Below are 13,713 nucleotides of genomic sequence, written 5' to 3' on the forward strand. Positions count from 1 at the left end.
CATGGGAGGTGGCGGCGTTGGGGGAAGATGTTGCGGCCCCGGCTGCTGGCAGAGGCACCGAAAAAATGAGCGGCGTCGTCGAAGAAGAAGGCGGGCAAGGGTTTGTTGTTGAAATGAAAGAGGATGGCCAATGTGCCACCGAACAGCGGGCCAGGGAAAGAAGTAGGCAGACGCCGCATGTGTCGGTTTTGTTTCCGCGCCGACGCAAGTGAAGCTCAAAATTAGGCCGGAAATAGGTCGGCAGGCGAATGAAAAATGAACGAGCGTCTGTTTTGATCGGCACATTTGTCTGACTTTTCTGTCCGTGCCAATCCAAACTACGCGCAGAGACTGCGTCGACATGTTGAAGTCGCTCCCATGGATCAAGACACATAGACGGAGCTAGGTGGAGACAGAAGAGTCGTTGGCAACTTTGCACTGCATTGCGTCGCACTAATGAGGCCGGCCGCTTAGACATATCTGGTACTGTACTGCACGTACCGCGCATGGGCAGCATGTGTGTCGGTGCGCGCAGAGCCGCCAAGGAGGATCGCAACGCACGAGCTACCCCGCGGTCCACAGGAACAGGAGGAATTCATCAGTGCCTGCGTACAGGAGATGCGGACGCGGCAGCAGCGCCAACGCCCGACCCAACAGGAACAGGACGCCTCCGGTTACCTTCCGGGATGCACATCGGATTCCTCATTTTCAGGGCGGAACAAACAGGACGAACGAGCGAGACCACGAAACTAAACCACTATGTATAAGCTGATGACTGAGATGAGCATAGTTCCGGGATCGTATGGAAAAAAAACCGATGGATTTACACTGGGACTGAGAAGAGAGAAGGAAAAACATCACCCAATCGGACTTGTCATATTATCCTTACACGTTTGGGCTGTTCGCGAATCCTTATATCCATCTTACATATGGGGAGGATATAAGGATATAAGGGCTGCGCGCCCGGTCAATCCGTCACGTTGGACGCGGCCCCATCCAGACTACCTTTTCTCTTTCTTTATTCATTCTTTTCTTTCTCTCTCTTCTTCTTCACCAAGAAACCGAAGTTGCACTTCAATGTTGACATATATATTCCCCCCACCTTCGGTGGCAACGCTAAGGCGTCTCTCCTCCTCCTACATTGATCATTGTACCTCTAGGTCGGTGAGGTACAATGGTGGCAACGCTAACGTTTGTCGACAATGATCATTGTACCTCTAACTCAGTGTCCGCATTGAGCTAAATTTCAAACTGCATTTCAATTTTTTAGAGAGGATGGTGGGTTACTCGAGCATGGAGGATGAGTTGTTGTGCAATGTGTGGTTGGCCGTATTCGTGATTTCGAAGGCAGGAGCAGAAGGGGGGTTTTCTGGCAACGCGTGCATGATTCCTTTCATGCGCGAAAGCACATTGCGTCTTATGTCATGCACATCATCCATGAACGCAATGTGAAGTCATTAGCATATCGGTGGTACACCATCGAGACCAGCGTCACAAAGTTTTATGGCGCGGTCGATTGGCTGGAGGCAAGGTGGCCATTACGTGCAGCAACCGTGGAGATCATAAGTTTTGCTTCTTCTTGCTCAACTTTTTGATTGAGTCATTCATTCACTCAATGTTGCTCTTCACATTTCTAGCATGTACGCGCTTCTGTGATGTACCACATGACAGAGGCAGACCATTTAAGCACACACTGTTGGATGAAGCTCAAGGGGTAATATGAGTGGGATGACATGATCCGTTCATGAAAAACGTATTGAACATTCGGTTAATCTCGTTGAATTTGAACTGTTGTTGTACTAGACTTATGTACATGCTACGTATGGATGATTTGTGCTATTTTTAATCCGTACTTTGATGAATTTCCTCGTGTTTGATGAATTTTCTTCGGTTTGTTAAAATGCGGTTTGAAATGTATGCAGCTAGCTTTAGATGGTCGGCTAATACGCGTCCACAAATTTGTCCCCAACTGTTCATGGACGAATGCGGTGTCCAGTTTACGAGTCAAAGATGGAGATGCCCTAAACACCTATTATCTTCGTTCCTAGTAAAGTGCTTAAAAGCTTGTATAGATGAGATATTTATAACTTACAAAATAGAAACTCACCTACTAGCTCCCCAAGTGTTTGACATTCATTATTTTCCCTTTGAAAATACTACAATACCCCTAACGTTTAAGGGAGAAAAGCAATGGATCTTAGTGGTTAGCACCATGAGGTGGTGGGCTAGCCAGCCTAGAATCGATCCTTACTTCTCCGTACTTCCTCCGTTCGCAAATATAAGAAGTTCTATCTTTTTATGAATCATACGTATATAGACATTTTAAATGTGTTTGTTCACTCATTTCAATCCGCATGTATTTCAAATTGAAATATTTAAAACATGAAGAGAAGGAAACATACAATAAATACAAAACATATATAGTACTAGTTAACAAGGTGCTTACCACATGCTTATTTTTTCTCAAAGCCAACTCTGGTTTCAATTGTTTGCTGCAGCTGGTATATCTATGGCCTTGGAGCCCACAGTTGCTGCATGTTATAGTGGCCATTCTTGAACTCTCTTTTGGCTTTGGAACCTCAAATCTGCCCTTTATCCTCTTCTCTTTCCTTCTTCCCTTCTTCACATGAAATTTAGGTGGCTACTGACATAGCATATCATACTAAGCTACTGACATCATAGTATAAGGACCAAATTTGCATAAAGATAAACAAGGGGATGCATTCATACCTTCTATCTATCAGACATGATAGTATAAGTTCCAAATTGTCCAACTTCTCCTCCTAGACATATCTTAAGTTGGTGCAGAAACCAACACCAATTTGCCGTATCCTCTTGTCCAACAATACCAAATGCCAGTGGGAAAATGTTGTTGTTGCCATCTCTACCAGTGGCAGCAAGTATTTGAGCTCCAGTGGTGAGCTTAATAAAGCAGCCATCAACACCTATATTGCATTTGTAAGATCAAATTCAGTAACTATATGAAACTATCAAACTATTCTATATATGTCATCTACAAGAATGGATACACAATTCTATATATGTCATATAAAAGCAATGAGCAAGTTCATTCACTATATAACACTACTAAACATACTTAAGTCGTACATGTCACTAACCTACTAAATAAAGCACTAAAATAAAGCATATAAAACATGTCACTAACCTATGAATGGTCTGCATCCACTAAGAAAGCCCTCCCTTACTCCATTGATGCAGAAGAACATAGCATGAAACCTTGGTCCTGGATGTGGTATTTTTGTAGTAGGTTTTGGAGTTACAGTTGTAACTATAACTCTACTCTCAGGGTTTGTATCCATGATTGTTTGAGCATAGTCCCTCAGCCTGGGATACTGTTTCTTGTGCTCTCCTAAAATAGCCTCTACAGCAAGGTTTTTGGCCCTATAGGCCATGTGCTTGGGCACATCAACACCATACTTCTCATTGCAGTTGTCAATCAGAGTCAAAATACTTGTGTTTGGATCAGACCTGAACAGTGACTCATATGTCTGTGCAAGCCACTTTGCACTAACCCTTGATGTCTCTGTACTGCTAGGGCAAGTGTGCTGCAGCCTCATTTTTTTATTGAAAATGTCTTCTCCCCTTTGATAACTGCTGCAACTATGAAGAACTGACAATGCTCTTGTTTGCAGCAAACAATTATCCTTTTGTCTAAGTTTCTATGATACCTGAAATTTCTGGCCTGTGTAACGTGCAAGCTCAATAGAGCATCTCTGAATTGTTGCTGATTTTTGAAACACATGTGCATACATAACTGTTGATGTGGTTGCTCCAGTTTTTCATTATACCATATCCTTGCTGGCCTTTTCAATGCCCTACTCTTCCTTCCTTTTGGTAGGACAAATGCTAGTGGCTCAAATTGATCATCTTCACTATCCAATAGCAACCCAGTATCTTCTTCATCTGATGATGGTCTGAAATCTGGTTTCAATTCCTCTAACACATTAGAATGTGTCCTACTGGTGGGCCCTCTCCTAACTGGCAGCTTTTGCCTCTTTTTACCAGCTGCTTTCATGGGTGGTTCCTTCTCCTTCTCAGAATCTTCCTCCTCATCCTCCTCAATCTCAAACAACTCCTCAACCTCAGTGTCACCCTCATAGTGTAGTTGTTCCTTATCTGAATATTCATCTGTTTCTTCATCTGAATCTTCATCCTCTTCTAGTTCTTCATCTGCTAGCCTCTTTCCCTTTATTATCTCTGTGTCTTCAGCAATCCTGTACTTCTTCATGCAGAAAGGGTTGTTGTCACCGTCATATGCCCCTTGAGAGTCATCACTACTCTTATATCCCTCCTCTTCCTCTTCTTCCATCACAGATTTGAGCTTACTTAAGCTAACATTTCTGCTCTCTTGTGTGCACATACCAGTAGGTTGTACTAGTGCACTACTGTTGCTTCTTTGACTCTCATAAACAACACCATTATCATTAACAGCAAGCACAGGAGGATCTCTCAGATCATACACAATAGGTTCTTGATATAAAACTGTGGCTATTTTTTCCTCACTAACATGAGATGCAGTACTGACAAATGATGTGGCCCTGACTAACAAGTTCAGAACTAAACTGTCCTCATTCTGCTTCTTAATTTCCTGCAACTTGATGTTTGTGTCTATCAAATCTAGGCCATGCTCTCTCTGCACTCCTATGCCTGTATTACCCATGTGGTACAATTCATCACTGAAGTTAAATCCTTGTGTTCGCATCAGTGCATACAAATTCAAATATGTGACATCTGAGTTGCATATCTTCCTATCCAAATTATGCTGAGCATCGAAATGAATCCTAACATCCCAAACAGCATCATCCGAACTACAATGGACAACAAAATTGCACATTTTCAGTTCAGTAAACCTAACCCTAGCCCGAATCATGGCACAGAGAGTAGAGAGGGAGAGGAGAGAGCACTTACAGCAGGCCACCCAATCCATGGCTCCAGTGATGGCTCGTGGTAGGGTTGGCCACCCAGATCCCAGCCAGCCGCAGCCGCTGCTCCATGGACAGTGGCGCCTCCATGCCCTCGTCGTCGTCGCTGTAGTAACCTGACGAACTGGACTCCCCACCCTCGACTTCGATTCCTCTGTGCGCATCGCTCCTGAGTTCGGGGAGGTCTCCGTACCCACCCACAACGCCACCGCTGCTCCGGCCACCGCCACCGCCGCCCAGACTAGCCATCGCGAGGAGAGGGAGAGGGAGAGGAAGAGGAGAGAACTGCTAGGGTTCGACCGAGGCAAGACCGACCAAGACGGGTCCGTCCTAGCCAGCCGAGCGACGCACCGGTTCGGCGGCTGGTCAACTGACTGGTGGGGCCGGGTTGTCAGATATAGCGTCAATACAGAGTTATACGCGGCTTAGCCCGTATTGCAACGACTAGCCTCAAACGTGGTACTGACTTGTAAAAAATCTAAATAGTGATACTAACTCGTTACAACTGCCCCAAGTGTGGTACTTCCCTGCAATTAACTCAAGGTAGACCGACCACCGACTCCAATTGCACCGGAATAAAAAAGGGTAGACCATTGCAGGGCTAGCGACCTTCCCATCATTATTGCTTGAATCTCAACTTCCAAGGTGTCATTGCAATAAAATAAAAATTGTCAGGCCGCAAAGACAACCTGACATTTGTTGTTTCTTCGGACCATGCTTGCCCCAGTCGAGCCATCTTCGTATGTGAAAGATCCGTCCATCGAAAGCGCAAGCCAATCCCGCCTCCTCTCATTAACAACTGGAGCAGACATGTGAGAATTCTAACCCTCGTGTTTATGTCTTCGAAAGAAGGTAAACTTGAAGTGCATGCACAACTTTTTAGTGATTGATTGAAAATAGCACACCAGCTTGACAAATTACAATGAAGATGAACAATAAAAATCCACGACAAAACTAAAAGTTAGATCAACGTTCTTCGAGGTCGTTGTCTCTAGTTTCATATTTTACATCTTGAGTTTTCGACTTTCCATGGTGACTCAAAAGCACAAGACCAAACTGTGGCCAGGGACACATCCCTCACACATTAACATTGAAACGGGTGAGCCCCTGACAAAAACTCACTCAGCACTAACGTCGTCATCGCCGTCGCCACGACATACGGCCGCACTAGCAAGGACAGAAGATGCAGCCGTGCGGACTTGTATAGACGCAACGCCGCCCTCACCGTCGAGACGTTGTCACTAAGAACACGCAAATCTATCATGGTAGAGGTGATCTGTATGTTTCCCCCACCTTTCCGTGGCTGTGCTATGACCAAGGTGAAGGACATGCGCGTCGACATCAAAGGCATGATTACATACGCGTAGGCCGTCTTACATGGATGGATGGGTCCATTCCATTCGATTCCGACTGCATACGGTCGGTTGGATGGTCCAAATCAGCGCCACCCCAAGGTCCAACGCTCCAACTGCTGCGAGCCAACGACCTTCTTGACAGTTGACACCGTGGACGCAACCATCGTACTACTCCGGGGGATCATTATACACCTAGCTCGGTGAGATCACGAGCTCTATCATTTTTTTACGGGTAGATCACGAGCTCCTTGAAGGTGACTGATCACGAGTAGTAGCTAGCAGTAAACAAGTGACCTCTGCTGCTGCTGTATGCCTTGAAGTGTTAAACAAATGTATGTATGCAGAAGCCGAGTTAACTAATCCTGAAATGGTGAAGCTGTTACAATATGTATGTATGGATGGTTGGTTCAATCGAATCGACGGCCTCATTATGCGCGCCGCAGGCTGGAACGGTGCGTTCGTGCCCGGTGACCTAAGCCTGTCAGCACCCACTCCTCCTACCAAGACATGTACTCACTAAAAAAAAGGGCATGTACTCAATCCATAGATAGTAGGACGCACGGTTGCCCTGCAAATTGAACGTCCCTGTCATTTACACTCTACTGAGATATATAATCAGTGTGCTAGTGTATCTATAGCCCGAGAGTTTTTGTTGAGGTAGGTCGATCGGTGGACGTGCTGACACGGGCAAGCAAATGAACGACGACCTCAACGGACGGGGACGGCCGGACGGGACAGAAGGTGAAGGTCGCAACGTGGACATGTCGACCAGCCAGTGAGCACGGCCCAATCAGATTAATAAAGTAAGATAAGGTAACGAGGAGAATAATGGTTCAGTTCAGTGCAGCGCAGGGGCAAGCAGAGGGGACGTACATCGATCATTGTTCGTACGGCTCAATTATTTGGAGCTCTAGCTCTAGGTCCCATCGATCCTTTTATTAGATGTATATAGAGGTTAGAGATAGAGATAGATATATGGATGTAGCAGCAGCTAAGCTCGGTTGCATAATGGTGGCCGCGCCACATGCCCGGCGACGGTTACCCATGATTGTGTCTGTCGTGAGAACCCATGTGAGCCATGGCCCTCTGACAAAACAGAAATATCCTCAGGCCAGCGCTCAATCGTTCAGCAGTCACAACTCAACTCACAAGTGCCATACGCTTGTGAAAAAAGAAGCCATGTCGTTGAATCATCCACTGACTGAATCATGTTACAGGGACGGAAGAATCGTTTGCATTGCACTGCGTCGCGCTGGTACTGTAGTGCACGTACGGCGACGTGTGTCGGCGCGCGCGCAGCCGCCGAGGAGGATCGCAACGCGCGAGCTGCCACGCGGTCCACGCCCAACAGCAACAGGAGGAATTCATCAGCGCCTGCCTACAGGAGATGCGGACGCGGCAGCAGCGCCAACGCCCGACTCATCAGCGCGGCGACGCGGACGGACGGTTCCGGTTCCCGGATGCGCATCGGATTCCCCGATTGCGACGCGCCAACCACCACCTCGTCCGGCCGCACACGCGCGCGCACGAGCGCCCAGCCGCACCGCACGGCCGCGTCCGGCAGAAACACCGACCCAAAAGCAAGCCGCACGGGCCACGGCGCCGGCCCGTCGGGCGAGGGTCACCTCCCGCGCGTGGCGCCCATAAATCCGCCGCCGTCCACGCGCGCGCGCGCGCGCACGGGAGCGGCAGTGCGCGAACAGTGAGCGAGTGGACGATGCCGCTTCGACCAGATCCTCCAACCAAGTAAACTGGTCTGCACCCCTGACCTGACGACGAGTATATGTCTGTATGTACAACTCTGCCAACGCGCCCTAACAAGCGTGCTCTGCTCGCTCCCCCTGTACCTGCACCTGCACGACGCGGGTCACCACGCCGACCGCGACGGTGCTCCCCTGCGACCGCAGGAACGCGCGGCCAAGGGCCTTGAGTGTTCCGAACTCCTCCACGCACACCTCCCTCTCCAGCTTCACCTGAACAAAAAAACAGACACCACAAATGATCACCACTAGGCACTCATTCAGTCTCATCTGCTGTAAGGGCGCACGCGTAACACAACATACCTCGACGATGGCAGCCTGCTTCGCAGTCAGCATCCGCGGCTTCTTCGCCGAGGCCTTGCCAGTCTTCTGGTCCAGCAGCGACACAATCCTCACCAGGGACGCCGACACCTTCGCATGGTGCACGTGGAGCTCAAACTGGGGAGGAATTTTGGGCGGTAGCGACCAGTACGTCAGTGTGTTGGGCGATGGCACGACATTAGTAACTCTATATGAGTTCTGTTCTCTCACAATGCATGGTCAGTGGTTGGTTGCTACTACATACCTGAAGGCCCGGCAGTATAGGTACTGTGATGTCTAGCACCAGGATCTTCAGCTCCAGGGAAGACGCCACCGACACGGGGTAATCTGGGTGGCACAGGACTCCACCCGACATCACGTGGATAGGGTCGATCCCTTGCAGCCCAATCGCAATGTTGTCGCCAGCTCTTGCCGAGCTGAGACGAGAGGAGTCCCGCTCGATGATTTTCACTGTAGCTAGCTCTCCCGAAGGCATCACAAGAACCTGCAAAAGGAGTATTTTGATATAAGACAACAGTTCCAGAAGACAAAGCAAGATAACTAACTGCAATTATTGAGCAGGGTAGATCTGTTTGGCAGCGCATATCGATGTTGTCTAGCAGGCATTCTGCTTCGAAACAAAAGAGATTGAATTCATAGTTCAAAAAGCAACAAGTATTTGCTTAAAAAAAAGCAACGAGTATGACTGTCAGAACATAAATTTCAGTGTTTTACCTTGGAATCACTCCGGATTGCTCCACACACTACTTTACCACAAACCGCCACTTGTCCCAGCACATGGGATGAAATAACATCACAAATTGGAAGCCGTAGTGGCCTTGAAACATCACGATGAGGTGGTGCTGACGAGTCAATTGCTTCCAGAAGGCAAGTCCCATGAAACCTGACAAGCATATATTGATTATATACTGATGACCAGAAGTTGTCGAAATAGAAATAATGCCATGAGGTCTACCATGCGGAATATTTTATTACCATGATGAGAGACGAGTATCTGAAACTGCTGTCACCAGATTTTCATTTTCCATTGCACTCAAAGGAACCCAGGTTATCGCCGACTCTTTATAGCCACATGATCGGAGAAAAATGCCAAGTTGTGATTTCACATAATTGAAGCGTTCTGCCGAATATTCCACCGAATCCATCTTATTAACAGCAACTATCAAGTCCTCAACACCGAAACTTCGAATAAGCTGTGAGTGCTCCTTTGTCTGTCCAACCCCATTAACGCCCATACCCGACTCAAATGATCCTAGAGAGGCATCAACAACTAGGACTGCTGCATCAGCTTGCGTCACTCCAGATATCATGTTAGGAACAAAATCTTTGTGACCAGGGGAGTCAAGCATAACAACTTGGTAGTTTTTGGTGTCAAAGTATGCTACACCGACATTCATCGTGATGCCACGTGCCCTTTCATCAGCACTCTCATCCATGGCCCAAGCATATGCAAACGACCCTTTTCCCTGAAAAACAAAGGTTATAAATACAGAGATGTGTACACATACGAAAACAGAGGCTGAAAATATTGATCACTAAACTGACCTTTTCTTTCGCTTCTTTCTCATTCTTATGCATTTGCTTTTTTGAAATTCTCCCCAGGGCATGCAGCAACCGACCACATAATGTTGATTTGCCAGAATCAACATGACCAACCTAGCAATAAATTCCAATTTAACGCATCCAAAGAGATTAAGCACAGGACAAGACCAACTTAATACCTTGTAGGAAAAAACACTGGAACAGCAAGTATGTAATACATAGATGGTCACTTACAATGGCAAGATTTAGTTGTCTAGGCATTTCTAGATCTTTGCCCTGTAGCATCCACGGTTCTGGCTTGTACTGCGAAACAGGTACTGGCTTCTTAATCTTTGCTTTACTGTTTTTTGGCTTCCTTTCTATACTCAAATGTTGTAGCTCATTGTCCAAAATAAGAGTTTCGTTCTGAGTATTGGCGGCAACACTGCTACTATTTCCACCAAGTTCTTCCAACTTCACTGATGAACTTGGGTCTGTACTTGTATCCTTCTCAACTACAACATCATCATCACCCATCACCATCTTTCCAGGGATATCTACAGATGGAACAGCTGTGTCAGCTGGTATGAATGAGTCAATATGCAACACTACCAAGTAACAAATAACCCCAAAACTTGCAGTGTGGAAATTAACTCTAATTTAGAATATTAAAAGCAGATTACAGACAGTAGATTGACACATTGATAGCAACATTGGACCAAATGTTATCTGTGTCAAGGTCCACGAACCAGTGCAAGGTTCTTTGGTCACACTGGCACATAGTTGCTCTCTACATGATAACCAGATTCACTGGTTATGCTTAAAGATGTGAGGTTAGTCAAATCCTTATCAACTACAAAAGTTCCACATGAGTTTGCAAATAAAAAGATACAAAAGCTCTTGATTCTCTTGAACTAAATGTTTAGATGCATCTTTTAAGTAGTCAAGAGAATAAGAGAAAATGCTACAAAGATTACCTTTTCGCAAATGTCTGGACGATTTTAAGCCTGTAGAGACCATATCATCAGGAGATGGTATATCAAACTTGAAAGGCACTGTCAATATCAACATAATGCAGTCATGTTCCAGGTGTCTCCACTAATCTATCCAGGAAACAGAACGATATCAAGCAAACAGGTACTCCCTCCGTTCCATATTACTCGTCGCTGATTTAGTACAAGAAGTAATATGGAAAGGAGGGAGTAATAATTAAGTATATTCCTAACACACATTATAAAACTATAAGATATGAACCTCCTATGAAAGAACAGCTAGTCCATCATATGAATGTTTACCTAAATTCCAAGCAATAGAATGTTTACCTAAATTCCAAGAAATTAAACATTCACATTGATATTGAAATTATTCTGAAGGTCTAGAGGAAGCATATTTCATAAGCCATGTATTAGACATAAAGCTCATATGTTCAATCTGCTAAGTTACTGTGTACCCTCTGAAGAAGTTTTGGCAAATCTATCAAAAGACCCATAATCCACCACCCACTTTCTTACAACTCTTGTGTAGAAGAGGTAAGGTCTGGCTTGAGCTGCTAGCTATAATCTGCACAGGACAGTTATTTTGCTTCACCATGTCTTAAAATGAAGTAATGATAAGCAAAAGTTACCATCATTGTGGCTTAGTCAACATATGCTAATATTGCCTGCATTGAGGATTTAAACTAGCTAATGACATGTCTAGTTATGAATACACATTGATTTCCATACATAAATAAACGGAACATAAAGCTGCACGAAAATAGATGATACGCTGCACAGAGTAAATACTTGCTTGGTGTAGAGGTGTAATGTACCTATGTTATGGCACAGCTTATGTGTCATGTATGTCTTGTGCAGAGTACCCAAGGAAGCTTGCATATGTCCTGTTGCGTTTTTGTTGCCTCGAAATCCATCAGAGAAAACAACGGCTTTTGATTTTGGACCAGATGGTGTGAAAAGAGATCTTGCCAGTACAGATACACCAGAATGCTTGTTTCTGCGTTTAGCTAGATTTCAGGAGAGAAACTCAACTAAATTAACAGGCTAAACAACAACAGTTATACTGTACCACAGGAACAAAACAAGAAGGCAGACAATGTAATGAGAACTACATTACGTACCTCCACTTTCAGCTTCATTGGCGTTACTGAAATACAGCGACAAATCCCGAAGAACGCCGCATACCTCACAAGATATACAACTCGTATCATTTTGCCGAGAGCAAATGGAGCACAGCCATGGCCCAGAATTTCTATGTGGCCCCTCAAGGTCAGATTGGTTATCTGTTTTAGGAACAAACTGAAGAGGAGCTACCAAGTTAGTGAGTAACTACCAATCCCCTGACAAGCTGTTTATATGAAAATACTTTTCATTGTTGTGAAAAAAAAGCCAATCAGGCAATGTGGTAACTTACCATCTCTTATTTCCAGAAGGACGATGCTACTGTCGCTATGGTCGCCACACGTACCATCAGAGTGCGGGTTTATACAACCACACGAGGCACGTCCTGGTTAGGAAACAGCCAGAAACATAAGCCTAACCACAGTTTAAAAATGCAGAAACACAATGTGATAAATGATAGATTATAAACAGTAAGCTAATAATTTGCTCCCGGGGGACTGAATCAGTCCCAAGGAAAGCAAACACGATAATGCTAACGGTTCCGCCTTATGATGAAACAACTCATAAATGTACCATTTACCAACAGTCCAATGTCCAAACATATTGGCAAAAAAGGGGGTCACGACTCAGAACTACTGTTAACATCGATAGCTGAAGAATGAATGAACGCTATCGGACAGTGCGCCAAATATCCCATAGGTATATGCAACAGCCCCAAAAAGATTGGCCGAAGGGGCTACAGAGGACTCAGAAATCAGAAGTCAGGACTATATTCCGTTTCAAAAAAAAAAAGTCAGGACTATTAGTAACATGGATAACTGAAGAATGAACACTGTTGAACAGTGAGCATGTCATTCATACGGGTCTGCAAACCAAAATTGACAAAATGGAGCGAAGGTGGCACGCGAACCGAGCATCGAAACTGGCCTGGCCACGCCCAAACAGCCAGCCTCCGAGCATCATCACAAACTGCTCCAGAGGAACTCGCCCAGGCGCCGCTGCCCAGCGCCAGGCCAAAACCTAACCCACAGCAAACAGCGACGCCCCCCTCCTGCCCCGCGAGCTCCGTTCACAGCCACTACGAAACAAACCACGCGCCTGAGCCCGAATCGGCGGAGCGTCTCCGTCGCACGCCCCGCTAACCGGAGCCCCCACGCAGCATCCCGCGCACGATACGAGAGAAACGGCGACGGAAGGGGCCTCCGGGGAGCGGGGCGCTTACCGGCTCCGGCCGAGCAGGGTCCGCCGGGGCGGCAGGGCGCCGAATCGCTCGCCACGAATCCGAGGCTGGGTGCTTGAGGAGAGTGGGGAAGAGAAGAGACGAAGGGATCGTTTTTTTTTTTTTTTTTTTTTGCTGGCTCGGTGCTCTCTGTTGGATCTGACTGGGCAATCCCGAAGCCGAAGCGACATGTTGTTCCTCCATCTTCTCCGTTGGCCCAGCCCACAGCCATGCCACCCGCTGAGCCCAAGCTTGGCGCGTTCCCTAGAAAACACAAGTTTGGCCCATGTTGCCTTTTTCGAGAAAAAAGAAAGTGTCCACCTTTTTGCCTTTGTCTATTTACCATTTTGCTAAATCAATCAGTTTTAAGTGTTCTTTCTCATCTGATTAAAAAATAAATTTAACACCACACATTTCACTAACCACGTACCCGCAAACAGAGCCTCGCCAGTTTTGCGACCTTACGGCATGTATAGATTTTAGACAACACATCTCAGT

General features: G+C 46.1%; 1 protein-coding gene across 3 annotated transcripts; it reads right to left on the reverse strand.

Moving 5' to 3' along the window:
* Positions 1 to 8,011: 8,011 nt before the first annotated feature.
* Positions 8,012 to 13,339, reverse strand: LOC123191047 (HBS1-like protein). Of its 3 annotated transcripts, none has more exons than XM_044603803.1 (12): positions 13,219 to 13,339; positions 12,289 to 12,381; positions 11,996 to 12,173; positions 11,690 to 11,881; positions 10,857 to 10,886; positions 10,135 to 10,436; positions 9,904 to 10,014; positions 9,334 to 9,824; positions 9,073 to 9,241; positions 8,603 to 8,842; positions 8,341 to 8,475; positions 8,012 to 8,250 (listed from the first exon to the last, which is right to left on the reverse strand). In XM_044603803.1, the coding sequence occupies exons 2-12, from the start codon at positions 12,289 to 12,291 to the stop codon at positions 8,092 to 8,094; spliced, it is 2,010 nt and encodes a 669-aa protein (XP_044459738.1). In that variant the 5' UTR covers positions 12,292 to 12,381; positions 13,219 to 13,339; the 3' UTR covers positions 8,012 to 8,091. The 3 variants fall into 3 exon arrangements, with proteins under 3 accessions (XP_044459738.1, XP_044459737.1, XP_044459739.1); XM_044603802.1 differs by having other exon boundaries at positions 10,857 to 10,934; XM_044603804.1 differs by lacking the exons at positions 12,289 to 12,381; positions 13,219 to 13,339 and having other exon boundaries at positions 10,857 to 10,934; positions 11,690 to 11,871.
* Positions 13,340 to 13,713: the final 374 nt, after the last annotated feature.

Source organism: Triticum aestivum, chromosome 2A (assembly GCF_018294505.1).
Source record: "Triticum aestivum cultivar Chinese Spring chromosome 2A, IWGSC CS RefSeq v2.1, whole genome shotgun sequence".
Classification (NCBI taxonomy): domain Eukaryota; kingdom Viridiplantae; phylum Streptophyta; class Magnoliopsida; order Poales; family Poaceae; genus Triticum; species Triticum aestivum.